The sequence below is a fragment of the Barbus barbus genome, assembly GCF_936440315.1.
Source record: "Barbus barbus genome assembly, chromosome: 14".
NCBI lineage: Eukaryota > Metazoa > Chordata > Actinopteri > Cypriniformes > Cyprinidae > Barbus > Barbus barbus.
In genome coordinates this window covers 11,070,629-11,097,990 of record NC_136742.1, presented here as the reverse complement: position 1 = coordinate 11,097,990, position 27,362 = coordinate 11,070,629, and the positions used below count along the sequence as shown (strand labels likewise).

The window sequence follows — 27,362 nt, the reverse complement described above, 5'->3', positions numbered from 1 at the left end:
AAACCTGATCACAGCAGTTGGACCGTTTTGTGGCCTTTCCTTCACCTCCATTTCAAATGTCCATAAGATGACATGAACTACCTATGTTTTAGTAATAATAAAGATGCCAGACATTTTGAATCATTGATATTTTATTATGTTTCTCCTGAGAGGGTCAGTCTGGTAGCTGAGCCCATCTCTTACAGGAATGATAAGTGTTTTTCCCTAACATCTCTTCTCACACATCTACACCTTAGTAATCTATCACAAACCGGTTAATGTGATACGTATATGACCGCCCTGTGCGACAATTACACATGATTATGGTGATCCAATCACATGAACATCTAGCGTGGTTTTTGTTTTGTTAAGTTACAGTTAGTGTGGCATGGACATCACAATTAGTTTGGCATGGCATCAGGGGAACTATGAGAACAGGATTTGAGCAGGCAGGACCCTGTGCGCTCTGGACTGTCTCTCTCTCCAAGCAGATCAGCAAGCACTAGCGACATTCACAACGACAACTGCAAAACAGCCACAAGTTACAGGCAATATCAGACAGTGGAAGTCAAAGGTCAGATGTGTGAGATACGCTGACATTTCTCTGTTTACCTGCTCTGTCTCACTGGTAGAATTTAATCTCGGTGTCAACGCAGTCGAAGAACAGATCTCCGAGCTCCTGGCCCTGGATCTCACCCCTTAACATGGCTTCGATCTCCTCAAGACACTGAGACTCCAGGTATCTCATAGTCTCCTGTAGAGAGACTCCAGCATCCTGACAAAAAATTAAAAATGAATTAGTAATTAGTTGCTGATATTTATGTGTTCAAATGTATAACAATTCTGATTGTAAATTAAATCTGTCTTTATAACAGTTTAGCAGAATTATTATATAAACTTTATATAAAATTAGTTGTCACTCTGTATCTCCCTAATAATATGTCTTAAGATAAGCAATTATAACATTTACTTTTTACATTTAAATTTTATTGTGGGGGAAAACTATGAATTGAAAACAACATTGAAAACAATGCAATGTAATAAAATGATAATTGACAGATGTACAAATAAATGTTGCTTAAAAGTCTGATGCATCATATTTGATTCTCACATTTAACATTTTTAACTAAAAGGATGCATGCATAATTGAATAAATGAATTGAATAAAGTTGCTTAATTCCAAGAAAAGTTAATCTTGAAATATTTCTAACAATATAAAAGTTATTCTTACATTTACTTAATCACTGAAGATTTCAAGCAAAAAGACACATGAATCACTGAAGCTGGAAAGTTTTAGAAGATTGTGTAAAATAGCTTTTTTTTTCAGCAAAGTTTTGATCATGTTGATAATTTAGAGGCTTTAGAAATTTGTGTATCAAATGTAATACAATGGACTTTATAGTTAATGTTCAAAAGTGTAAGAAAACAAACCAAAAAGCATTTTAAATCAATAAAAAGTCTTTGTTCTCCATTTTCTCAGACTTACAGGACTGCTCAGTGCCGTCTGGTGGGCTTTGTACAGCTCGTGTTTCCGGTCCACGTGGTGCTGGAATCGAGGCTGTGTCCTAACAGGATCATCTGGGCCGTACTGAGGAGACGTCACCATGCTGACGGACCTCACACTCTCCGAGAAGATAAAAGGCTTGAATACAGACCTGAAAGAGAAGGATCAAAGTGTGAAGAGTTTGCCCTGGCAATGTAGGATTGAGCTGATCTTTCAGGGTCACACCTGGAGGGGTCGGGTGTGGCAGTGAAGAAGTGAATGCAGGGCATGTCTGGGCTGCGCGGGAGGATGGACACCATGCTGCCCGTAGTACAGAAGCCCTCCCCATCCATACAGATCCCGCTGGCCTTGTCCCTCAGGATGCTCATCATCACCTCAGCCGTCACTGAGCCTGTGGGAAGGGGGAAAAAACAAAACAAAAAAAAACTGTGTAGCAGGTACATATGACAGACAATTTTAAAGACCTTCTTCAGACATTGCAACAACATATGATCAAATGTCATATTTCAGGTATAAACTGGCATGTCAGGTGTGTTATATTGCAAATAGCATAGATAACCATTCAAAAGTTTGGATTCAGGAAGATTTTATGTTTTTGATACAAGTCCCTTATGCTAATCAAGGCTGTATTTATTTGATCACACTAATATATTAAAATGTAATTTATTCCTGTGATGAAAAATCTGAATTTTCAGCATCATTACTGCAGTCTTCAGTGTCACATGATCCTTCAAATCATTCTAATATGCTGATTTGCTGCTCAAGAAACACTTATTTTTATTACAAATGCTGAAAACAGTTGTTGTGCTGCTTAATATTTCTGTGGAAATCATGATACATTTTCTTTCACGATTCACTGATATTCAGAAAGTTCAAAAGAGCACCATTTATTTGAAATACAAATCATTTTTAACAGTTTAAATGTCTTCAATGTCACTTGTGATCAATTTAATGCATCCTTGATGAAAAAAAAGTACTTAAAAAAAAAATCTTACTGACCCCAAACTTTTGAACGGTAGTGTAGATTAGATAACGACAAATGAACCTGTAAAACCTGCGAGTCAGAGTAACGTGTAATTGTGCAATTATGTATTTAATAAAAAATAATGCAAAAAAAGGCATGCATTGCATACCCCAAAAGAACAATAACATATTCTATTAATTTTAATAATAAAACAAAAATAAATAACATTTGTATTCTATAAAAATATATAAGGTATAAATAAATGTATTGTAATAATTATAATGTTAAATACAGGAGCAGGATCAAAAAAAAATCTACTGAAAAAAAATGAATCACCGCACACCACAAGATTTTAATAAGCAGTGATATTTTGAGCTACTGGAAAAAAATCATTATCTCAAATAGAACAAGTAGCATGGCAATTCAAGTTACATGATTCAATATAAGCACTACATAGTTACATCCACCACATTATTCAATATATATAATACACAGTATTATTACAGTAAATAACTAGAAACTGAAGAGACAAAATATTTTAAGTAAATCATAATAAAAAAAGTTTTAGTTGTCCATAGTTTTACTAATAATTGCTAAAAAAAAAACAATACAAATGTAAGTGCAGTGTCTAAACAGTAGACGGCAGTACTTCAATTCAGTATGGGAAGTCGTAGCCTAATGGTTAGAGAGTTGGACTCGTAATCCAAAGGTTGCGGGTTCGAGTCTCGGGCCGGCAGGGATTGTAGGTGGGGGGAGTGAATGTCCAGCGCTCTCTCCACCCTCAATACCACGACTGATGTGCCCTTGAGCAAGGCACCGAACCCCCAACTACTCCCCGGGCGCCGCAGCATAAATGGCTGCCCACTGCTCCGGGTGTGTGTTCACGGTGTGTGTGTGTTCACTGCTGTGTGTGTGCACGATGGATGGGATAAATGCAGAGCACGAATTCTGAGTATGGGTCACCATACTTGGCCGTATGTCACTTCACTTCAACATTTTAATAAATATAGTCTTCAAAATAACAAAACAACTCCGGATAGCAAGAGTAAGGTTATAACTCGGCATCTTACTGAAACCAAAACACTTCAAAAACACATTTCAGAAACCTAAATATAACACTGAAGTTCTCTGTTGTAAACACAAGCCCACTCCTCAGTCATGATGGCAGAGTAAAGCAAACGTACCGTTGTGGTGCTGGAGCAGGGCTGTGCCGCCTATGTAGCGCTGCTTGGCCATTTCCATCCTGGCGGGGGGGTTGTCAGGGCTGAAGACAGCAGAGAAGCTGAAGTCCCCCTCTCCGCTCCACCAGCCCTGAGCCTGAGCCACAGCACGCAGCTCTGGATGCTCTGCACAGATCTCGGTGCCTATCGTCAGCTGGTTAGAGATGTTCTTGACTCCCTCTGACAAAATAAATAACCTCCGCTTTATTTTTAGATATAAGACTATTATATCAATACATTAGATGTTTTTTCCTGATATAGCCATAATACAACATAGATATATAATATATGGGATTATTTTTATATATATATATATATATATATATATATATATATATATATATATATATATATAGTTTAAATTAATATATATTAAGTTAATATTATAATAAAAAGGTTAATAAATGTTAATATATAGTTTTATTAACCCTCTGGTGCTGGTGTGCTGTAAAATGTTTTTTTTAAACTATGAAATTTGGTAAAGTTTTAGAATTCGCTGTGTGAAATAAAAAAAAAAAAAATCAGGGACATGGTTTGAAAAGGTTAAATGCTCTTGAAAGAAATAGTTCATGGTGAGAGTAAAACATGTTTTGGAAAATATATATTTATATAAAATTTTTAAATATTTTTGTGCATTTTTCATAATAAACTTAAACTTCTGTATTTTTTTCCTTTTTTTTTTTTACTTTAGCAATAATCTGTCAAGTGTCTTCTTTAAGAGACCAAATTCATTTATTAACTTTTAGTGTAATATTAACTTAATAGTTTACCAGGATACAAAATGAATGTCCTTCATTTTTAATCTTTTCAGACAGATCCTGAGAGAAACGCACACACCTTGATATAGCTATCTTTGTGAGGACAATCATTGACACAATGCAATCTCTAGCTCCTTACCCTAAACCTACCCATCAGAACTAAGTGCCTCAACCAAACCTTTCCCTTAAATCTACCCTTTACCCCATTATAACCTGACCCTTAAAACCAAGTCTTGACCCTCAAACAGCCCTTTAAAGGGGTCTCAGAAAGTGAGGACCGGCCAAAATCTCCTCACTCTACAAGATTGTTCTCACTCCGATCTAAAATGCCAACCGGCCCTCACAAAAATAGCTGTACAAGTGCGCGCACACACACACACACACACACACACACACACACACACACACACACTAACCTGTGAAAATGCATTCACCACTGACCATGAATCATCTTTCCTCACCTGTGACTTTCTGTGCAGCCCAGAGTTTCCCAGCAGTCTCTAGGACCCAGGCTTCCTGTCGATCCACTAGTAAGAAGGTATTATGGTAGCTAAAGGGTTCGGCTGTCTCTCTGCAGGCTCCGCCCTGACCATGCTGCTCCAGCAGACCTGTGATCACATTCAGAGCGGCCCATGCGCTGTCCCCGCGCTCCAGGCCCAGCCTCAACACACACAATATACATCAGCTGATCAATTTCAAGACTAGAAAGTTGAAAAATAATTATATATATATATATATATATATATATATATATATATATATATATATATATACACATACACACACACACACACACACACACACACACACATACATACTGTGTGTGTATATACAGTGCCCTCCAAAAGTATTGGAACTAGGGATGGGCGATATCTTATCGTTTGCGATATACCGTTGAAAATTCTCCTCACGATAAAAATTTGTCTCACGATAATAACGATAAGTCTAGTTGATGACGTAGTTTTGTGCGCGCCCGATTCACTGTTCACGTGCGGAGTGAAAACAAGCATGGCGGAAGGCGGACGTGAGGCTGACAGTGCGTTCACACCGGACGCGACTTGCGCGAATAAATCGCGCTATTCGCGCGTAGTTGGACGCGTGAACATTTTGGGTTTACTCGCTTCATTCGCGCGTGAAATTCACTGCACAACAGACGCGAATTCGCGTCATGAGCGGGGCTTCTGCCAGGCGCACATGTATGACTGCCGCAGAGAGCATATGTATAGAATTTCGCTCTAAACGCTCAATTCGCGCTGCGTCATTCGCACGAATTGCGCGGCAGGATGTCTATTCGCGTCTTTGCATTGACTTAACATGTAAATCACTCGCGCTTAACGCTTCATTCGCGTCTGGTGTGAACGCACCATGAGGAGGAGCTTGTTGTTACGCGAGGAGCTACCTCCACAATTTGCAACTGGTTTGGTTACAGAAAATCAGATGAGGAGCAAACTACCGTAATATGCAAAGTGTACAGAAAAATGGTGGTTACAAAGAGTGGAAACACGTCCCATTTGAATTTGACATAAAAGATGCCATACTTTTAATAAAGTTAGAAAAATGCCATTACAAAGGTAAAAACAAAATTCCCTTTAAATCACTTTAAGGAGTCAAATATCACCTCGTAATGGGAAGGTTAATTTTTGATCAGAATTGTTGATTATTGATTTGAAGGTGCTGCTAAATTTTTGACCGTGCTCCTAAATATTTTAAATTAGATTCACAAGCGCTCCTAAAAAGAAAAGTAAGCGTAGAGCCCTGAGAAATATTTCTCATGTATGTGACGAGCCCCAATTTTAAGTTGTCTTTTTTTAATTATTATTATTTTAAGTTGTTTCATTATCAGGAAAAAATGCAAGTGATCCGCGCGAGCACCTCACTGTCATGCATGCGCATTCTTTTCCACACAAACACTTGCATAATGAATAATAGTCTAGACTCTAGAGCATAGCCTCATAAACTTGTTTTAATAAATCGCTTATGCATTAAATAAAGATACAAAACAGGTTGTTAAATATGCTGAATATATTGTTCAAATATTTATAAAATGTGAAACTGTAGCTAATCTTATTCGCAGTCTAGCGTTTTGCATCTGCATAACATAGTGAATTATTTTTAACATGCAATGATACAAAATAAAACCAAACAAGATTTGTAATGAAGAAAAAAGTAGACAAATAAGAATGATGTAGCCCACATCTCTTGAGCGTCTCACACAGCATGCGCGTGAACACGCAAAATCTTGCTCTCTGCATGAATGCAACGCAGATGGCGACATAAGTTTGTTTGAAACACATAAAAAGTTTAGATAAGATAATAATATTAACAATGAACATTATATGACATTTAAAATAGTTTTGGCGATTTTTCCTTCAGTCCGCCTGTGCATTTCTGACCCAAACAGCAAAGCAGTCTAAATCTACGTGATGTTCTCGTTAAATATGCCATTTCTGAGATATTACAATTAATTAATTTCTAAAATGTTATGATATGGAAAGCCTGAAACAGATCACAGCAGTATAGCCATACACAGGCTTTCAGTCATCAGCAACGTGGTAAACGTGTGCCAGTATATGTGTATATGTATATGTATATATATATATATATATATTATCGTCATTTGTATCGTTATCGCAATAAATACCTGAAATTATCGTGATAAATTTTTTAGGCCATATCGCCCATCCCTAATTGGAACAGTGAGGCCAATTCCTTTATTTTTTGCTGTAGACTGTAAACATTTGGGTTTGACATCAAAAGATGAATATGAGATGAGAGATTAACATTTCAGCTTTTATTTACAGGTATTTTCATCTGGATCTGATACACAACTTAGAAGATAGCACCTTTTGTTTGAACCCACCCATTTTTCCATGTTACCAAAAGTATTGGAACATGTGACTGACAGGTGTGTTTTGTTGCCTTGGTGTGTCCTATTAATTGATTATTCAAACAATAAATAGCACTGAATGTCTGCACTCAGTTTCAGATCCGTGCAGACTGCATTTATAGTTAGTTAGACATGTAACCAACATGAAAACCAGAGAGGTGTCTATGGGTGAAAAACGAGCAATTGTGAAGCTGAGAGAAGATGAAAAATCAATCAATCAAACCATTGCAGAAACACTGGCAATAGTAAGTACAACCATTTGGAATCTCCTGAGGAAGAAAGAAACCAAGTACTAAGTAACACACCTCAAATGGGTAGATCGAGGAAAACATCTGCAGTTGATGACAGAAACATTGTGACAGCTGTAAAGAAAGACCCTAAAACAACTGTTAGTGACATCAGCAACAAACTCCAGAGGGCAGGAGTGAAGGTATCACAATCTACTGTTCGCAGAAGACTTCATGAACAAAAGTACAGAGGCTACACCAGAAGATGCAAACCACTCATTAGCAAGAAGAATAGGAGACGAGCCTCAAAAATTCTGGGACAAGGTTTTATGGACTGATTTTATGGACCAAAGTGATGGAAAGGCTAAAGTTAGGAGAAAGAAAGGATCTGCTCATGATCCCAAACATACAAGCTCATCTGAAACACAGTGTACACAGGTGTACATTATAGTACACATTACACAAGTAATGTAATGGCTTGGGCTTTCATCGCTTCTTCTGGGACAGGCTCATTAATCTTCATTAATGATGTAACACATGATGGCAGCAGCAAAATAAACTCAGAAGTCTACAGAAATGTTTTGCCTGACAATTTACAGAAAGATGCAACCAAACTGATTGGGAGATCCTTCATCATGCAGCAAGATAGTGACCCAAAACATAGTGCTAAAACAACAAAGGAGTTTATCAGGGCCAAGAAGTGGAAGGTTTTAGACTGGCCAAGTCAACCTCCACACTTTTGGAAAAAAACTATTTTGGTAGCCGAACATTCAGTGCATCCCTAGTTTTTTTTTATTTTTATAAATTATTATAGCCTATGATCTATTATTCTATTTTATCTATCAGTCTTTTTATTTATATAAAAAAAAAAACTAGGGATGCACTGAATGTTTGGCAACCAAAATTGTTCGGCCGAAAATAGCAAAAAAAAGCTCTTTCGGTGTAAGAGGTTAATAAAGCGAAAAGACCGAATAATATGTACCGAACAATGCCATGACACGATCAAATAGAGGCGTGCATTAATGCAGCAAACGTGTCTGCAGTGTGAAAGTATTTAAAACTGTCCGAGAAAGACCCAAAAATCATTACAAGCACGAAACACCGACAGCGAGAGGCTGCTTAGTGCTGCTTCAACTTAGTGGTTGAAGCTGGTTCTTGTATGATGATTGAAAGATTTGTAAATAAACTGTAGAATGTAATTTTTTCTAATACACGCACAGATTGCATGTATTCAAAAAGCGCTGCGTGAGCTTGCGGCACCAGGGTTCAAAGTCCAAAGCAGAGGAAAATCTGCGCTGAAACAGTTACTCATCAGTTGCTCAGTAACATTTTTATTAATTTTTTTAAAGGCAATGCGATACGTGCTACAAACATCTTCCCAAATTCGTAATGAGATGTTGTCAACAAAAAGAAGCACTGAGATCTTCCTGCGGGTTTCTGCCAAAATAAAAGCTGAGAAAAAGCCACAACTCCAAAAACATTGATAAATGTTAGTATTGTAATTTTACTGTTGTTCTGTAGAATAAAATAAAAAAGCCAATAATAATGAAAATAATAATTTCCCTACAACAGCTCTATTAAGACATTAGAATATATTACAGATCCCAATTTGACCACTGTGTGTGAATATAATAAATGTATTAATAGAGCTGTTGTAGGGAAATTATTATTATTACAGTAAAAAAAATAAATGCCTGATTCAAGAAAGGGGTCTCAAAAATGGCCCAAAAATATTATTTACTAACTTATTAATTTTAAGTTAAATTGTGCTTTGTTGGTATAATGTCTGCTAGAATGTTAAAAAATGTTCAGTGTTAAATAATTATTTTTAAATTGTTGTTTTGTAATTGATTTTTTATTTGAAGAGCAGGAAAAAAACAACAATAAAAAGCACATTTTGGCTATTTAATTTATACAATTGTAAAAACAAAAAAGGCAAAATTGATGGGGAAAAAACTGCAATAAACCATGTTCGGTATTCGGCCCAGTGTTTCATTTTGTTCGGCTTCAGCCAAGAATTTTCATTTTGGTGCATCCCTAATTCCCTTTCTATATTACATCTACTCGTTTTCTTAAAGAAAAACAAAACCTTGCTACGTGTACTGCATTGGGCTAACCGAGACTTGTCATAGCACTTGCATGTTGTTGCTCTTTTGTTAGTTTTGATTGCTTCCATTGTCCTCATTTGTAAGTCGCTTTGGATAAAAGCATCTGCTAAATGACTAAATGTAAATAACAGGAAGATAAAGACGTTTGCTTGTTTTGAGCTCACCGAACCAGGTCCATTCCCAGCAGAGCTTCTTCTGGATCCACAGCCTGTTTGGTCCAGATGGCCTCATTCCCAATACACACCCCGTGTTCATTAGCCCCCATCTCAGCCCCCCAGAGCCAAGCAGGTCTGCTCAGCACAACCGCATGAGTCTGCTCTGCTTGAGGAATGGAAATGTATGTGCACTACACAGAAAAGAGAATCACCTGTAAATCATCTATGGATTGGCCACAACTCCAGATTTTTGCTCAGCAATCACATATTTAGAGGAAAAAATATGAAACATATATTGAAATATATTTTAAATAAAAAGTAGGTATTTTAAACACCAATGAAACAATGAAAAAGTCAGTTCACCTCCACTGTAGATCCGGGAGCGTGTGAGGATGCAGGGTAATACACCACCTCCTGCACCTCATCTCTCGGCCGGTCAGAGTTCTTACCAAATATCACATAATCTTCTTTTGAACCCGGAGGCAGAGATACAAAACAGTCACATGACCGAGGCGGTTCAGCCATCCTATATCAAATCAATGCATAAGGATCATATTCAGATGACAATAACAAGGAAAAAGGACTGAAAATATGACATGCGTAGGCTTTGATACCTAGTCAAAAAAAGCAAATAAATGAATCTGGAACAGATTATTTAAATGTGGAGTAGCACGGGTATATTTGTAGCAATAGCCAAAAATACAACATAGGAGTCAAAATTATCGATTTTTCTTTTATGCCAAAAATCATTAGGATTATCAATTAAATATCATGTTCCATGAAGACATTTTGTAAATTTCCAAACGTAAATATCAAAACTTCATTTTTGATTAGTAATATGCATTGCTAAATACTTAATTTGGACAACTTTAAAGGCGATTTTCTCAATATTTTGATTTTTTTGCACTCTCAGAATCCAGATTTTCAAAATGTTGTATCTCAGCAAAATATTGTCCGATCCTAACAAACCACACATCAATGGAAAGCTTATTTATTCAGCTTTCACATGGTGTATACAATTTCGAAAAATTGACCCTTATGACTGGTTTTGTGGTCCACAGGGTCATAAATGTTCAATAACTCAAATACTCGATTCATTTTTAATTTGGAATTTAAATACTGCCAAAAATCCAAATGGCACACATAAATATTCCAAATAATACAGAATTGTTGCAGGAGCACTAAAAGAATTTGACATTACATTTTATTTAGAATGAAAGGATTTTACTGAAGAAAAAAACAAAAACCAGGAGTCCGAGTCTGCAGACTTCTGGTCAAGGGTCATTTTCATTGGTTTCTCCAATAATGATGACTGCGCGTTAAAAAAAAAAATTCAACAGCAGCAACAACAATAATAATAAGCATTTGTTTAAATGCAAACCAAATATTACTAAAACTCCTATAGGATCGACTGAAGCTCCTGGCTGCTGAGGATTACTGTGTTAGTGTTAAGTCTCTTATCGCCTGACCTCCATTTCACCGCTTCTTCCGCTCCGATCTTCAGATGAATCAAAGCTGCTTTTAAACAGTCCTAAGATCTGAATGCATTGTTTTAGAAGAGATGATTTTAAGATCTGATAGTCTATTGATGGCCTGTGTGTCTGATAACGGATCATCAATATAAATATGCATCCAAATTAACGCGTGACATCCACGTGCATGATTAATTTGGCTTTTAATAGTGCCACTCTAATAGTCTAGCGCACGGTCGAGAGTATTTGATGAAGTTATTATTACCTTAATTAGCTCCAGATCGGTCAGCGAGCCTGTGAGAGGCAGGGCTGAGACTGATCAACCTGCTGCGACACACACTTCAAAATAAAAGTCCTCTTAACACAGCGACTCCTGTCTTAACGGAACACTTCACTAGAAAATCGCAACTTTTCATTTTTCGTCGGTCTTAGTGCACGATGTAACTACATAAGTCAAGCTTTAAATATGAAAATTGGGGAGTTGTAAAATGAGCCTATTTCCAAAAAAAAGTGGAGTGTTCCTTTAAGTGAGCTTGATCTGTGAGAGGCAGGGAAGAGACCAAGGATGCGAATAATCAACCGTCTACTGCAGACACTTCAAAATAAAAGTCTCAGCTGAACCGATATTATTTACTTTTGACGACCACAATATAAAGACAAATAATAATCCACAGAACTACGAATGTTTTTGTTATCATTTTGGAATAAATATAAAATGCTTAAAAACACTAAACTGATGAGATTTATACTTGGTTTTAATAAATAGAATAATTACATGTTAATGTAAAAAATAGAATATAGATTTGTATTCTGGTAGTGTAAAACTTTTGAACAGAATGAAGATTTTTCTTATTTTGCCTAAATATCTGCCCTTCAGAAGCTACAGAAGATACTTGCATGTTTTCCAGAAGACAAAATAAGTTAAATTTACCCCGATCTTCAAATTCTAAAAGTTTTCACGCCCCGGCTCTTAATGCATGGTTTTTTCCTTCTGGAGCATCAGTGAGTTTGAACTTTCTGTAATAGCAGCATATGAGTCCCTCAGTCATCCTCAGTGTGGAAAGATGAATCTCAAAATCATACAGTCATTGTTAGAAAGGGTTCAAATACACAAAAATGCTGGAAAATCAAAGAATTTGTGGGACCTGAAGGATTTTTCTGAAGAACAGCAGACAGTTTAACTGTTCAGGACAAACAAGGGACTCATGAACAACTATCACTAAACAAAAAAACAACAGCAAACAGCTTTGGATCATTCAGGTAACAACACAGTACTAAGAATCAAGGGGGATGTAAACTTTTGAACGGGGTCATTTTTATAAATACAACTATTATTTTCTCTTGTGGACTGTAAACATCTTTTATGTGAAATTTCTTATTCAGGTCAGTACTAAATAAACAATAGCATGCATTTTGTATGATCCCTCTTATTTTGGTAAAATAATTAACATTTTGCAGATTCTGCAAAGTTTATGTAAACTTTTGACTTCAACTGTATATACATTTGGACAGGGTTTTTTTTTTTTTTTTTGCACATGCCATCCACTAGTTAGATGGTTACAATTACACAGAAATGGACACATTTTAATTATCACTCAGTGAGTCATTAAACTGTATATTACAGTGTTTTTAGACTTTGTCTTTAAAGCATGTTAAAATGCAAAAATTCATGTTGTTTATAGTGTAATCCACACACACTTGCCAAACTGACTGCATTCAGCTTTATGGATACATCTAAGAAAATTTGGTTAAAAATCTGTGCAATTTAAGACTTTGTGATAGCTTATATATGACTTCGTAATCAGAAAACCATTAATACAATACAAGCTGTCACTGTACTATTTATGTCTGTATATGGTAAAGCTGCTTTCATGGGTTTTAATGAAAGTAATAAAACACACTGAATAAAGACAACAAAGTGTTTATTTATAAATTCACAGTTTCTAATGGCACTACACTGCTGTAGTTACAATTGGAAAAAACAAAAAACCAAATACTGTGCAGTTCGTCCTCACAGATTATAATATTTAATTTGGGCGCCACCTAGCGGACGTTTAAATAAACCAGGCATCTCCGCCACTAGAGGGCGCCGTACTAAGGAAAGCCTGGGGCGAAAAAGCACTTGTACAAGGTTTGGTGTAGAAAAACAAAGGCATGTGGAGTTCTCCAAAGTGCACAGGAGAGACCACACACGCAGGAAAAGTACTGGAAAGAGTCATCAACACACACACTGATGAGAAAACATCCACAAATTCCACAAGCATATATCAGTTACCATTCAAAAAGGAGAAAGGTAGTGAAACATTTTAAAGTGAAACGTATCATGGAAATCCCAGAGATGGTCCATCGCATGCCATCCCAATCTTTCCCTTTTATTAAAATTGTGATGTGAATTCACATTCTCTAAACCCCACAGTCTGATTAAAGGTCAATGATGGGATCGTCTGCGTGAAAGAAAACACTTATAATCTTACACAACACACAGATCTGACAGAGAAACTCCACTGGGATGCCAAATGGTCTCTTGGGTGCATTAAAAACAACTAAGAAAGCAGTGAACACACACACATAGAAAGTGTGTTAAGAGGGACATGGAGTGTGTGAAGAGAAGATGCTGGACACACATCTTTACATGTACATGACAGATAGGACAGACAAGATGGTTGCTTTGCTGGACTCGTGCATAATATTTGCACAACAACGAGAGCTCGGCCGTTTTAGTGATTCATCTCGAATCCAGTAACCCAAAGCTCATCCGAACAGATCCAGCGAGGAAGAGCAAATCACAGCCAGAAGCTGAGCCAATCAGATGTACAATATCTCCATGATTACGTTATGAGCATTAGAACGGATTTATAGGATTTATTCATTTGATTTGAATGCAAAAAGCAGAGTCCAGCTTTCTCAAATCACAGAGGAAGATGTTGTCCGTACCATTTGTGTGTATCTATAATAAATCTCTTTCATGGAGGTTGAAGGGGCCACTGTATCTCATATATCATATGACCGTGATCTCATAGAGCCCAGGTCACACTTAAATAAATAAATACATAAATAATTACCACTAAAATAACAGAATGTCTCCTACAAACTCCCCGTGTACATATAAAGCATGTGTCTTTTTTATGATGGCCCCATTAAAGGAAGAAAATGAGCTGTAAACATGCTTGAGATACTGTTGGGTACATCACAATATGAACATTTTGATATGTGAATGTGTGTGTGTGTGTGTGTGTGTGTGTGAGTGTGAGAGAGAGAGAGAGAGAGAGAGAGAGAGAGAGAGAGAGAGAGAGAGAGAGAGAGAGAGAGAGAGAGAGAGAGAGAGAGAGAGAGAGAGAGAGAGAGAGAAAAAAAGAGAGAGAGAGTGTTCAGGCCCAGCCTAGACTCATTGGTCAATCCAGATTGTGATTTGAATAGTAGAGGGGAAAAAAAAAAAAAAAATTCTTAATTTGGCTCTAAAAGAGAAAATGACAGAATTAACATGGACTGGATCTGTTCTTCATTCAGCTCTGTTCACTGGATTGAAGCCCTGTGCTATGTGACATCACGAGTCCCACAAACCAACCACAGACAATGACTGGCGTGCAGTCACACACACTCACATGTACTAGAATTACATATCCAACTAGGAAGGAAAAAAAGAGCGAGTGAGAGAGTTAAAGGGACAGTGAAAGAGGAAATGGAGACCTGAGGGTCATGTTAAATGTAAAGAAACGCGTTGAATGTTGTGGGTCTGCCATCTGGAATCAGCCTAAACTCCTGGTCTACAACATCAAACTAAGTCTCATTCATACTTGCCAATGTTTATCAGTCAGAAATTCCCCAGAAGAATTAAAAAAACGTAAAGGGAGTAACGAAAACGATCCTGAATGGGTAAAAAGGCACATAACCAAAGTTCAGAGAACCAGGATGTAGTGAAGACGGCATCAGGATCAGCGCTCACAATAAAATCTCGAAACGATGGAATAAGAAAAAGAAAGATGGTGGCGTGAAAACTCAAACTCGTCCCGTTACAGCTGTCCTTCCGAATGTGGCCATGCCCAGATCCGCCTTTCCCTTCATGAGCTTCTCCAGCGTGGGCATGGCAGTCACAGGAAGTGGCAGCATCTCCTCCACGTGCCGGGCCTCCTGCTGCTCAGCGTTCTTGGACTTGTGTCGTTTCAGAGACCTCTTCTCCATCTTGCTCTTGGGCGGAGAGGGCTCGTCGTTGCACAGGGTGGGGTCGTGTCCGTTCATGGAGGGCGCGCTGCTGAAGGACTCCTCAGACAGTGTTGAAGCGAAGCTCTCGGAGCTGCCCTCTGACACACAGTCCCTGGACGAGCAGGTGGATGTGTAGCCGTTGCACGTTGACGGCAGGAACTGAAGAGAAGATGATGATGTTTCACCGTTGCATCTGGGCTCACCGTTAACACCCGTCGCTGAGGGGACGGAGGCCCGTAGTGTCTCCACTCTGTCCCCTCCTTTTGTCTTGCAGCGTTTCTTCTGAAAGACACAATCAGAGAGAAATTATTTAATGTCTAAATGATACATTCAGAGAGGTAATTAAACACTTAAAGCCACGGTAACCGTCTTTGTGCTGAGTGAGTTTAAACAAATCTCTATAGCGCCGAACACTTTATCAGATACTAAGAATAGAGAAATAGAAATCAAGAAATGATAAAACAATACAATCACTATGATCACGTGATGATGCACATGAGGGCAGAGAACACAAGGGATCATTTGTCGAGAAATTGAGGCCTGTTCACACCAACATAAATGTTTGGAGCATTTGAATGAACATCTGTTTATGCATCTGTTCAGACAGACATGAAAATCTGCATGCAGTCATTGCAAGGCATTTTTTTTTTATTGCAACAAAAACTGGCCAACTAAGATTCACTCTTTTGGTTGCATGCACAGAGATTATTTGGCCAAGTGACAGCAAACAACGTCATTGTTAACTATAAAAAAATATATATATATTTGTTACTTGAAATGAAATAAATTATTATGGAAATTAATATAAAATAACTAAAAAATAAAACTAATACTATATAGACATTAAAAAAACCAATGAAAATAATTTTTTAAATTAAGTAATTAAAATATGGTGAAAACAGAAAATATAAAAATTCTACAAAATATCAACAAAAATTGTAATATATCGATGATATTAAAATAACACTGACAACTGAATAGCAGAGGAAGAATCTGAAACCAGCGTTTGTCTCTGTACTCTTGTGTTTGGTGTTGTTTGATTAACACTATAGAGAATACAAAAATCTGAACGGCTGTTTGAAAACATGTAAATACTATTTGACTTTTTAGCAAAGTTGTGAACCAGGGTATTTCTGCTTTTTCTATGAGCATCACTTGATGTCAGGGAGTGAATTAGCATTTATATTCAGCGGTCTTCTGTTTTTGCATTGGTATGAATTGTGAATATCATAGCAAATGTTTTAGCTGAACATCAGTATTGGTCTGAACAGGCCTTTACTATTAGACCTGAGCATAAAGTTATATTCAAAACAAAGTTATTCTTTGGGCACCAAGCTAAACCTTGACTAAAACCCAAGTCAAGACTCTTATGAAGCGGTTCTTTTTAATAAATTGGTCAAAAAGACACAAATCAGTCTTAAATTCATGTGTTATGGGTTTGAATAAGTTTAATGACTTATTAAATGGGACAGTTACAGACTGAAACTTTTCATCATTAACATACATTAAACTAGAAATGAACTGGGACTGTTTTGTACTTAAGGGAGATGGAAATTTAATTGATGCTATTATTGACTGGATGTAAAAATAAATAAATACTAAAATTGTAGTTTAAATTATGATAATATAATATGAATGTGATATTAAAAACAGCTTTTGTTTGGTGTTTTTGTTGAGTATAGAGTTAAGAACAGTTTTTGTTATCACTTCTGAATCCTCAGTCAGCAGAGAAACGGTTAACTTCACGGCCTGTCAGACAGACTGACTGCGTTCCAAAACACTCACTGCTCTTCTCATTTACTGAAGCATTTCTAATAAAGCTTTTATGTAATTAATACGGTTCTTACAGATTGATATTCTAACTGTAAAACACAAGCAGTGAGTGGTTTCGAAACCCTGCCTCAGACCCACTACTGTCATGAACACACAGCGGCTGATACAAACTCCATACCTTTTTCTCTGGAGAAAACCTTAGAGGTTCTACAATGTACAAGTCATCAGGACCTACTAAAGAGGGGAGAGAGGGGGCAGGTTAACGGAATGGTATGGCAAACAATAACAAGCATGAAAGCACTTGCAAGTAGTAGCACAAGTTACACACAGACACTTCAAAGTTTTTTTTCTTCTGCAGTTCTTCATGGGTGCAACTGTTATTCAATTGTAATCCGCCTTGTGGCGTCCTATTTCACTCTTGTTTCATTGCCAACAAAGTCTGCATGTGGTAACCATGGCGGCAGCATTAATTGTTAACATAATGCTGTCATTTGAACGCATTTAAAAGTCCAGTTTGATTTGCATATTTGTATATGCAATGCTTGGTAATCCATTAAATGTACCACATTTTTCCACTGTTACTACTTGCAAATGACCAACATGTGCCAGCCAAAAGCATCATGTGCTAAAAATATCCAACCTCTGCCTTAAGAACACAAACCAGTGATGAGCTCACACACTCAATGCTGCAGCAAAATGTGCGAGGAAAAAAATAGCAGGAAGAAATGGAACAAGAAGAACAGGAAGGATCTGGCGTTTTTGAAGACTGTTCAGTTTATCCAGCTGAATTCTGAATTTCATATTAGAGTTGACATTTGATTTCAGATTTTAATCAAATTCATTACTGCACACATCACTTACAAATAAAATTATTGAAAAGTACATGAATTTATTCTTTAAAAAAATGTGTCAAATTAATCAATACTAATAATGTATAGTGTGTGTGTAAGATTTAATGTATTTACTGTTACATTTACCTACGTTTTTGCACATTAAATTTAAATATAATATTTATTACGTATTAACTTTATTATAGTTTTAAATAATGTCCAAATATGGTGACATTGTCAATATGAAAAGTCATTCATTTACTTTGAGAATCAATACACTGATTTCTCCAAGTATCTAACTTTTTAAAAATATATAAATTACACTCAATTAACGGTTTTAATTTCGTGTTTGGCTTGTAAAAGAAAGAGTTTTTTGCTAAGACTCCGTTGACATTCAATTACAAATCATACTGTGCTCCAGTATAGGTCACACTGATATTGAATTATCGCCAGACACTGGAACTAGTGACAGCTGGACCCAAAACTAGATCAAGCTGCAATGTGATCTGTGTGGTATTTAATACAAAAAGGCGTGATTCTTTGGAAGCAGCAGCCAAAATGAGAGCACACAACGTAAGCCACATGTTAAGTGGAAAGGTGTGACGTTAGTGGGCATTATCTTGGGTTTTCAAGCCGTGAGAAATGAATATGGTGGATTTGAGTCTGGCTGAAAAAGACACGGGATGTTAAGAACCAGAGCAGAGTGAAACAATGTGAATTACATGAGAGAAGTGGAGGAGTTAGAGAAAAAGAGAGAAAGACAGAGAGAGCTCTGGCATCAAAGCTCTCCTCAGTGTCAAAGGTGACTCTTACCTTCTGATGTGGGCAGCTGAAATGACTTTGAACGAACAAGAGGACAAGAAACTCTCCGTTTCAGACTCATATCATCATATGAGGAAAAACACCTGAGAATAAGAAAGAGAGACATTCATTCTAAATGTGTTCAATGCAAGTGTCCAAATATAGATGTGAACTTTGACAAATGCACTGCAGGAATGCAGGGTTCTTCTATACATAACGTACATTAACCTTCAAAAGTAAAACAGTGATATCGTGAAATATTAATACAATACAAAAGAACTGTTTTCTATTTTAATATGCTTTAAGATGTGAATTTTACAGCATCGTTACTCCAAGTCATCAGTGTCACATGATTCTTCAGAAACCATTCTAATATGCTGATTTGCTGCTGAAGAAACATTTTATTATCAGTGTTGAATAGTTGTGCTGCTTAACGTTTGTGGATACCTTTTTTCAGAATTCCTGATTGATGAATAGAAAGCTCAAAATATCAGTAATTATTTAAAATAAAACTCTTTTGTAACAAAAAATGATACATTTTTGAATGGTAGTGTGTGCTGTTACATTCTTGTCACAAAGGGTTAACTTCAAACTTCTGTGCTATTAAATCGGATACGTGTTGCCAGCTATAAACATGTCAACAGTTTACATAACTTTAACTAGCTTGCTCAACAAGATTGCTCTGCTCATCAAAAAGCCCATGTATTTTCAGTTGAGTCAGAAAACTGACTGCAGGGCCTCTAGAGAACTCCTTGCTGCAACCCTGAGAATGCATTGTGTTCTTGTATTGTGTTATGAATTCTGCACATTTGGCGTGTGTGTGTGTGCGTTATACCTCTTAGGGCTGGGGTAGTGGTTGCTCATGGGAATGGTTGAGCTGGTGTTGTGACTGGGCGAGCTCCTGCAGCACTGCATACAGAGCAGCAGACCCAGTGTCAGACACAGGATCAGAGACAGCACCAGGTAACTCTGTCTGTCAGACACCTACAACACACAGTAAACAACAGGCTTTAAATATGAATACACATTACTAGGTGGGCCAAACATTAGATGGGTTAGGAGTGAGATGAGAAATGCATGTTTGTAGACCTCTCGCTGTAGCTCAGCAACTGTGGCAGACAGATTCAGCATGATCCTGGTGACATTCTCCAACTGGCTCTGTAACATCTGTATAGACTCTGTCTGTTTCTGGTCCTAAACACACACACACACACACAGAGATGCAAACAGTTATCCAAGTTATGCGTGCAAAAAAAACACTGTCCATGCTACAGTTGTCAGTTTTCTTAGCCAGAAAGTGTCCAAGAACATTTTATTTTGATTTTAAACAGTATGTCTTCAATAAGTCTTTTAATTGTCATCTACATTTAGTCATTTAGCAGATGCTTTTATCCAAAGCGACTTACAAATGAGGACAATAGAAACATTCAAAACCAACAAAAGAGCAAAAATATGTAAGTGCTATGACAAGGCTCAGTCTAATGTAGCAAGGGTTTTTTAAATAATAACATAGAACAGAGAACGGTTATAGGGTCATTTAAATAAACAAAGAAAACTATTTGAAGGAATAGAAAAAGAATATAGAATGCTAGTGGTTGACCGATTTAGATTTTTTGACAGCCGATGCTGATATCTTGGAAAGCAGGGTGGTCGATGGCCGATATAAAGACGATATCATTTTATTTATTTTAAGTAATATTTAAGAAATTTGAAATCATTTGAAAATTAATTAAAAAATTAATTTGTAAAATAAACATACTTACACTTTAGATGACAAAGTATTTTTCACAAATAAATAAATATTTAATATAATGAAAAAGGAAGTAAACGCTGTAATCAACAGGGCACTCTGTATTCTGGGAAGTTTGTGTGCATTGGGAATCATATTTTTTCAAATAAAGCCAAGGTGACACTCATTTTACATACAGCTCACGGTGAAAATGACATGAATTTGACAGTGGGCAAATGCATAAAGCGCAGCATAATTTGAAATCACGAGTTTAAAGTTTAAAGCATTCAATTCACATGGATCGCCCATCACGCAGACCACATGCGATCATGCAGGATACAAATGTACACTTCAAAAGATCTCACAGCTGAATTCGACAAACGTTAAGTCTGCAACGCTTCTGAAATTAAATGTTCATTAGTCATTCAAAGATTTGTTTAAATGATATAAATGTGTATTTGCTGAATGCTGACAGCGAACGAGAAAGTATTATAATGTTTGCTTTTCAATTACTAATAATATAAAAGCAATCGTTATAATACTTTTTGTATACATTTGAACTCCTTTGTTCAGATCTATCTGATTATTAGACATACTTATATCCATATTAGACAGAACTGTTAACGATGAAGGCGAACAAGAGGGAGAATGTTCAGCAGCGTGCCGTCAAAATAAATGTCCCGCCTTGAGCGCATCGGTCAAACAGGAAAAATTATCGGCCGATGCAGATATTTGAAAAATGCGAATTTTTGCTATATTTGATGGATAAAAAAAAAAAAACAGAAAAGAACAATAATCCAATAAATAAGGTAATAATCATATTTTGTCTTCGTTTTGATGATAAACCTTGTATATTCATAAAATTACTTGACAGTTTTCTTTTCAATGATGACACACTGCTATTCAAATGTTTGGGATGTGTAAGATTTTGGATGTGTAAATTATACCACTAATATGTATAATAATAAATGTTCCTTTAGCAAATTAGCATTATTACAACGAATTCTCAAGGATCATGTGACAGTGACGACTGACCCAATGAATGCTGAAAATGAAGGTTTAATATTAAAGGAATACATTTTACTCAAAATACAGTTAAAAACAGGAGGGAAATATATATATATATATATATATATATATATATATATATATATATATATATATATATATATATATATATATATATATATATATATATATATATATATATATATAGTGTGTGTGACTATTTTTGACGTCTTTCAAAAACAAAACATTGAATGGTAGAGTATTTTTCTATTGAAATATGATATTTTATGTAATACAGTGCCATTCACACTTTCTCAAATGTATTTAAGTGTCCAAACACATTTTGGGGTCCATGCATGTTGCAGTTTGCCAGTATCAAAGTTTATAAAAAAGCCCAGCTCAAATTACTAATGTTCTGAGTGACTGATAATAACCTGCTCTTCGGCGATTCTGGAGGTGTTCTGCAGTTTGATGATGGTCTTGTTGAAAGCCCGTTGCATCTCCTCCATCTGTTTACGATACCTGAGTGACAGCAGAACGGATCAATCAGACAATGTGGCCCACTATGATCATTTTAGGCTTGGTAGTGTGTATCTGTGTGTTTGTACCTCTGGCTGAGCTCCTCCAGGTATCTGCTGCTGAGGGACATGTTCATTTCTAGTGCTTTAATCCTGTTATTCAATCTCATGAACACTGATTCCTTCTGGTTGGATCCGTGCACCTGATTCCCGTTGCCGTTTCCATTCCCATGGCCCATTTCTGCCGAATGCTGCTGTTCTGCGTAAAACTCTCCGGCGGTGCGGTGTGGTAGCAGAATGTCGTCAACAGTCTCCTCTTGTTGAGACAGAGGGGCTTCAGAAAACTCTGGCTGAGAGGCCACAGCACTGTGGTGAGGATCTTCAACCCCTGCAGTCCTGCTGATATCCGAGGCCTCTGGAAGCGGGATGGGAAGTTCAGTAGGAGGTGGGATATCAGCGGGGCGAGTGTGGGTGGGCAACGGCTGAACCGCCTGCTCTTTGGTGCCGACAGGGAGCTCCAGTTTGGGAGGGTCCGTCTCTGGGCTGTGGGGTTCAGTGTTGGTGGTGGAGGAGAGCGGAGAGGAGACGGCACTGGCAGAGAGGAGGCTGCTGGTACTGCTGTAGCTGCTGACAGGCGTACGGGTTTCTGGGATGTCCACCAGGTACTGCGGACTCTGGTCCACGGGCTCTCCCGTGGGTAGGGACTCTGGGATGTTTTGGGTGGGGGTGTCGGAGAAGCTGTGTGGGGGAAGGGTGGAGGTACGGCTGGGCTCTAACAGAATGGTCTCAGGTGGGAGTTCCTGCTCTGTGACTGCAGATTCCCCACTGGAGGATGGAGGCGGAGAAGCCACCGTTTCAGTAGGGGAAATCCTCTCGGCTTGTGCCTGAGAGGGCCACTCTGTTTCTGGAAGTTTCTCAGAGGGCGCAGGGGGCTCTTGGATTGGGGTGGTATCAGGCAGAGACTGCTGAGGGGCGGTTTGAGTGTCTGTGTGTGTGTGCTGTGCTTTGTGGCGGCGGTCTCTACGCTGGCGCTGTAGTGCTAATGCTGCTGAACAGTAGCAGTAGAAGTGTTCGTGCAAAGACGCCAAACAGGACAAAGTGGAGAGGTGGCCGCAGTATGTGGCGCTCTCCCGCTCCCACATCTCCTCTAGTCTTTTCTCCTCCTCTCGCTCCTCCTCTAGCAGGGTCACCGTTGGCTGGGTGGCCTCTTCGTCTTCCTCGATGAGGATGACGATACGGCTATCCTCAGGGGGAGGTTCTGAAGGAGCCTCAGGAACAGGAACCTCCAAGTCCTCCTTCACTAGAGTGGGATCCAGCTCAAGAACATCCAGCCTGGATATATGAAGAGCAAGAATATTAGTTCTCAAATCTCACATTTCATTTTCAACCAAGATTGCACAATGTTTGCTACTTAGTCATGAGCACGACCACACAGAATGGGAGTTTACTGCAGAACTGAAATGCCTATCACAACTTAACTACTTGCATATCAATTTTTTAAAGATACAGTTCATTCAAAGATGAAAAATTCTGTAATTTGCTTGGTTATTTAATTCCAATTCCATATGACTTATAAGAACAAGAAAATAATTAATTCTATAACCATGACAAGGAATATCAATGAATGTGTGCAAAAAACTAAATATGCAAAAGACATTTTAAACAAAAACTATTAAAAATCATTTTCATTAAAGCTGGAATAAAATATGGATAACTAGATAAAACCTGATAAAAAAAACAGGCCAAAATTATTAGAGCACTAGTAAATACTAATGTTCTAATAATTTTGGCCACCACTGTATTATAAATGTTGCCTTGACGACTAACTGGAATAAGTTCAAGTTGAAGTAGTAAAATTGCAAAAACTAAAACTAATGGAAAAATAAATTAAAGCTATACAGAAATATTTCAAAAGAAATAAAAATGAGCAAATAAAATTATTGAAACATAACTAAAAATAAAACTAAACAATAAGGCTAATTAAAATGAAATATTAACTGATAACAGAATTACTATAAATAATAATAAAGTACTCTTAATATACAATTGATATTCATTTAAGTGAGCTGTTAGCTGCTGTGACCAGATCAGTCAAAACCAATTTTATAAAGCAGACCAACCAATTCACTAAAAAGATTTTACTCAAAAGAACCATTTGTTCATAAATCAAAGCTATTTCTCTCATAAACAATGCCAAGTAGGGCAAAATTTTGCAATGAATATTAATTTAAACTTTTCAATCAAACAAAAAAAGTTGAATTTGTTAAAAAGGTTTAAGGTTCATTAAATGAGAGAACTAAATACTCCTCTCTGAACTAAATATTTTTGGCTAATTTGATCAAGATTTTAGCTACCAACAAGAGTATTTTTACCATGTTTAAATGCGCTCTGCATAATTCAGCAGAATGAGTCTGACTCTGAGCCTGGTTATGTGGCAGCTACAATTAATTCAAGTTTTATAAGCTCGTACTGTATTAGAAAAAGGATTCAGTGGTTGATTTGGTATGTAAGCAAACAGTTTAAACCAGTCTGCACTGGAATACGCTGGCTAGCTCGGGGCTCAGTATTGAGCAAGCATTTGGGGTTTTAATATGCTGGATGAGTAGGGTGTGTGTATACGAATGAGACTCACGTAGAGGGCTGTTCAGGAGGTTCTGGTGTGAGTGTGGTTTCTGTTGACGCCTGGGTGACGTTTTCTGTCCCAGAGGAAATGTTTCCTGAGCAAGATGAGAAAATTTTGACATCGAGAAAAGGAAAAGGAGAATATGAACATCGGTTTCCATACTGCCCTTTCACAACACAAAGAGGGCTATTGTTCAGAGAGAAGCACCCAAGATTAAACACACAAACACAAATGTGCTCTTAACTAGCAACAGGCGATGATCTCGAGAGCCTGAAATTATATAATGCTTGGAATGGTTTAAATTTATCCAGACAAGGACATCGAAGAAACACCGCTTTGGAATATCAGTCATTGTGCCACAATGACATTTTCTGAATTCTTGTCACATACTGAGTCAGTCTTTACGACAGTGAAGATTACATTATCTCGAAAAATGTTCATCAAAAATGGGAAGTTACTCTCCAATATGAGAGTTTGTAAAACTATAAGCCATGAGTGGAGTAGAAATCATCTAAAAGATTAGGGGGACACTTCTTAACCTTATTAGTCTGTTTCGTGAATGTTAAACAGGGGACATCATTTTCACCCACCTAGTTTTCTGAAAGGCAGGTATCATATTATGATTACCAACTGTGCATTTCTTCAATTGAACAACCGAACAACCTTTTAAAAGCTATTAAAATATAATGATTACTGGCTAAAAAAGTGACTTTTAAATTGCCAAAGCGTACAGGAGGATGTTAGTCTGAAAAGACTAAAACTGCCAGTGTGTTCACTCACAGTGGGAAGAATCGTTCATTAATTTTATTGGTATAATTTGATCAGGTGATTTAATTTTGTGTTATTTTATATCAATAAACTGTAGTATTAATTGGTATTATAGTCCATAGCGTGCTTTCCTTTTCCAACCTTAAACTTTCAGCCATCCACTCGACACGTCTCTCAAGGGCCACAGTAAAAATATCTTAACAGCCTCCTAGTCAGACTGTTTATGGTCATGATAGAGAAGCAGGGTGTTTTTAAACTTCACTTCTGCTTTTGGGAAAGCCACATGCGTGTTTGAACAGCATTTTGTAGCAGCTCTCTCTGGGCCTGCGCACACACACAAACACACCCTGGGAGAGTTTGATGCTGGCAAGCACAGCTACAGAACCCATCAAAGACGTGCTTTCACTGCCAGGCTTCATAGTCCCAACACTGTTGGCATGGTGACAGCCCTCACTAGTCACAAACAGCTGCCAAGCAAATAAGTGAAGTCATTTCTTAGTACTGACTCAGGACAGGGTGATTTTATTATCCAAGCTCAAGGCAGAGATCAGGTCCGTACCTTCCATTTCAGCTCCGTCCTCTAGTTCCGGTTTCCCTCCTAGCACGTTTGCTGCAATGTTGTTTACCATGTTCAGGATGGCGTCTAAAAGAAGCCAGAGGAAAATTTTAAAAATCTAACATTTATATGCATGGAACTGGGGTAAATGTCACACAGTGCCACAACACACAGGCTGAATTGTTTTCTGCACTTCACATATTTCATTCAAATATGATCACTGGCCAAAGATTATGAACTTTTCATGAATTATGAATTACTGAAGTCAATCCACCAGTATACTATATGCGTGGTAGAACTAGTAGAACAATTTAATCTTTGGTAAATGTCATTTGGTTAGCTCTTCCAATTTTGTCTTATTATCATAATGAAATCCTGTTATGTATACTGGCATTAATTAGCATTCTACTGGCAACAGAAATACATGTGTACAAGGATTGTTCATTATTAACCTCATAAATTCTCCATAGTTAATGTATTGCAAATCTGCAATCATTTAAATAACTTGCATATACTGTACATTATCATGTAATATTCCACGTATTTTGTGTGCTTTGGTGATGATTAACTGCGTTAAACATTTAACTGCATTCGTTACAAAGTTATTTTAGTATTATTTATATATTACTATAGTTTTTGAATAGCTTTTATTTTATACTTAGTTTTAATTATTATTATTTTTTTTGCAATTTTGTTATGTGCTTTTGACATTTTTATTAGTTTAATATTTCTATTTAGCTACAATTTATTTTTATTTTAGTTTTTGTAATTAAATAAATATGAAAATTATAAATGGTGCATTGTCAACTAACTGAAATACAAAGTTTATCTAAAATTTGTATTTTATTATGGCTTTATTTCATTTAACGCAAACAATTTGTAATTGTTTTAGTTAACAATAAAAACACAGGCGTGTTATTGTCCTATCAAATTTACATTTAAACATGTTCCATTTACATACTGCTCCAAGCTTAGGCCAATCAAGTAGGAAACAGATTTATCAAGAGTGTGTGTGCTCGGCAGAACGTGTGTTCACAAACTTTATAATGGATATTCAAAACACGTTTTAAAAGAAAACTTGGAACTGAGGCAGAGGGCACACCACTTCCTTGAATTCTACAGTCATTACATTTTTTGCCACTGTAGCTTTGAGCAAACTGGAATATATTCACCAGGGATTGCCGTGAGCAAAGCGAATCAAAGTTTCACCCCAATCATTAAGTGCCAATGTTGTTAACCACTTCAGTTCATGGTTTAGCTAGTTTAACCAGTAGATTGAAAT

At 37.1% G+C, this 27,362-nt stretch overlaps 2 protein-coding genes across 4 annotated transcripts in view; both read right to left on the bottom strand.

Moving 5' to 3' along the window:
* Positions 1-113: 113 nt before the first annotated feature.
* Positions 114-11,853, bottom strand: LOC306879992 (secernin-2-like). Of its 2 annotated transcripts, none has more exons than XM_079433240.1 (9): positions 11,540-11,853; positions 10,166-10,328; positions 9,812-9,993; positions 4,887-5,086; positions 3,632-3,847; positions 1,709-1,874; positions 1,466-1,634; positions 592-754; positions 114-503 (listed from the first exon to the last, which is right to left on the bottom strand). In XM_079433240.1, the coding sequence occupies exons 2-8, from the start codon at positions 10,325-10,327 to the stop codon at positions 602-604; spliced, it is 1,248 nt and encodes a 415-aa protein (XP_079289366.1). In that variant the 5' UTR covers position 10,328; positions 11,540-11,853; the 3' UTR covers positions 114-503; positions 592-601. The 2 variants fall into 2 exon arrangements, with proteins under 2 accessions (XP_079289366.1, XP_079289367.1); XM_079433241.1 differs by having other exon boundaries at positions 11,272-11,595.
* A 1,332-nt stretch (positions 11,854-13,185) lies between these two features.
* LOC306879990 (SUN domain-containing ossification factor-like) overlaps positions 13,186-27,362 on the bottom strand; it is a 69,041-nt gene continuing 54,864 nt past the window's right edge. For both annotated transcript variants that reach the window (XM_079433237.1, XM_079433238.1), the window contains 9 exons: positions 26,084-26,167; positions 24,766-24,850; positions 22,224-23,465; positions 22,050-22,137; positions 19,968-20,072; positions 19,714-19,862; positions 18,891-18,982; positions 17,426-17,481; positions 13,186-15,756 (listed from right to left, as the gene is read on the bottom strand). In XM_079433237.1, the coding sequence (XP_079289363.1) occupies positions 15,271-15,756; positions 17,426-17,481; positions 18,891-18,982; positions 19,714-19,862; positions 19,968-20,072; positions 22,050-22,137; positions 22,224-23,465; positions 24,766-24,850; positions 26,084-26,167 (2,387 nt within the window). In that variant the 3' untranslated portion in view covers positions 13,186-15,270. The remainder of the gene's footprint in view (positions 15,757-17,425; positions 17,482-18,890; positions 18,983-19,713; positions 19,863-19,967; positions 20,073-22,049; positions 22,138-22,223; positions 23,466-24,765; positions 24,851-26,083; positions 26,168-27,362) is intronic.

Excerpts from the sequence above, each read along its gene's own strand:
- LOC306879992 (XM_079433240.1), bottom strand. The coding sequence starts at position 10,327 with ATGGCTGAACCGCCTCGGTCATGTGACTGTTTTGTATCTCTGCCTCCG. Across the intron at positions 9,994-10,165 it reads CTCCCGGATCTACAGTGGAG|TGCACATACATTTCCATTCC; the intron begins GTGAACTGACTT and ends TTTTCTGTGTAG. Across the intron at positions 5,087-9,811 it reads CTGGGAATGGACCTGGTTCG|GCTGGGCCTGGAGCGCGGGG; the intron begins GTGAGCTCAAAA and ends GTGTGTGTTGAG.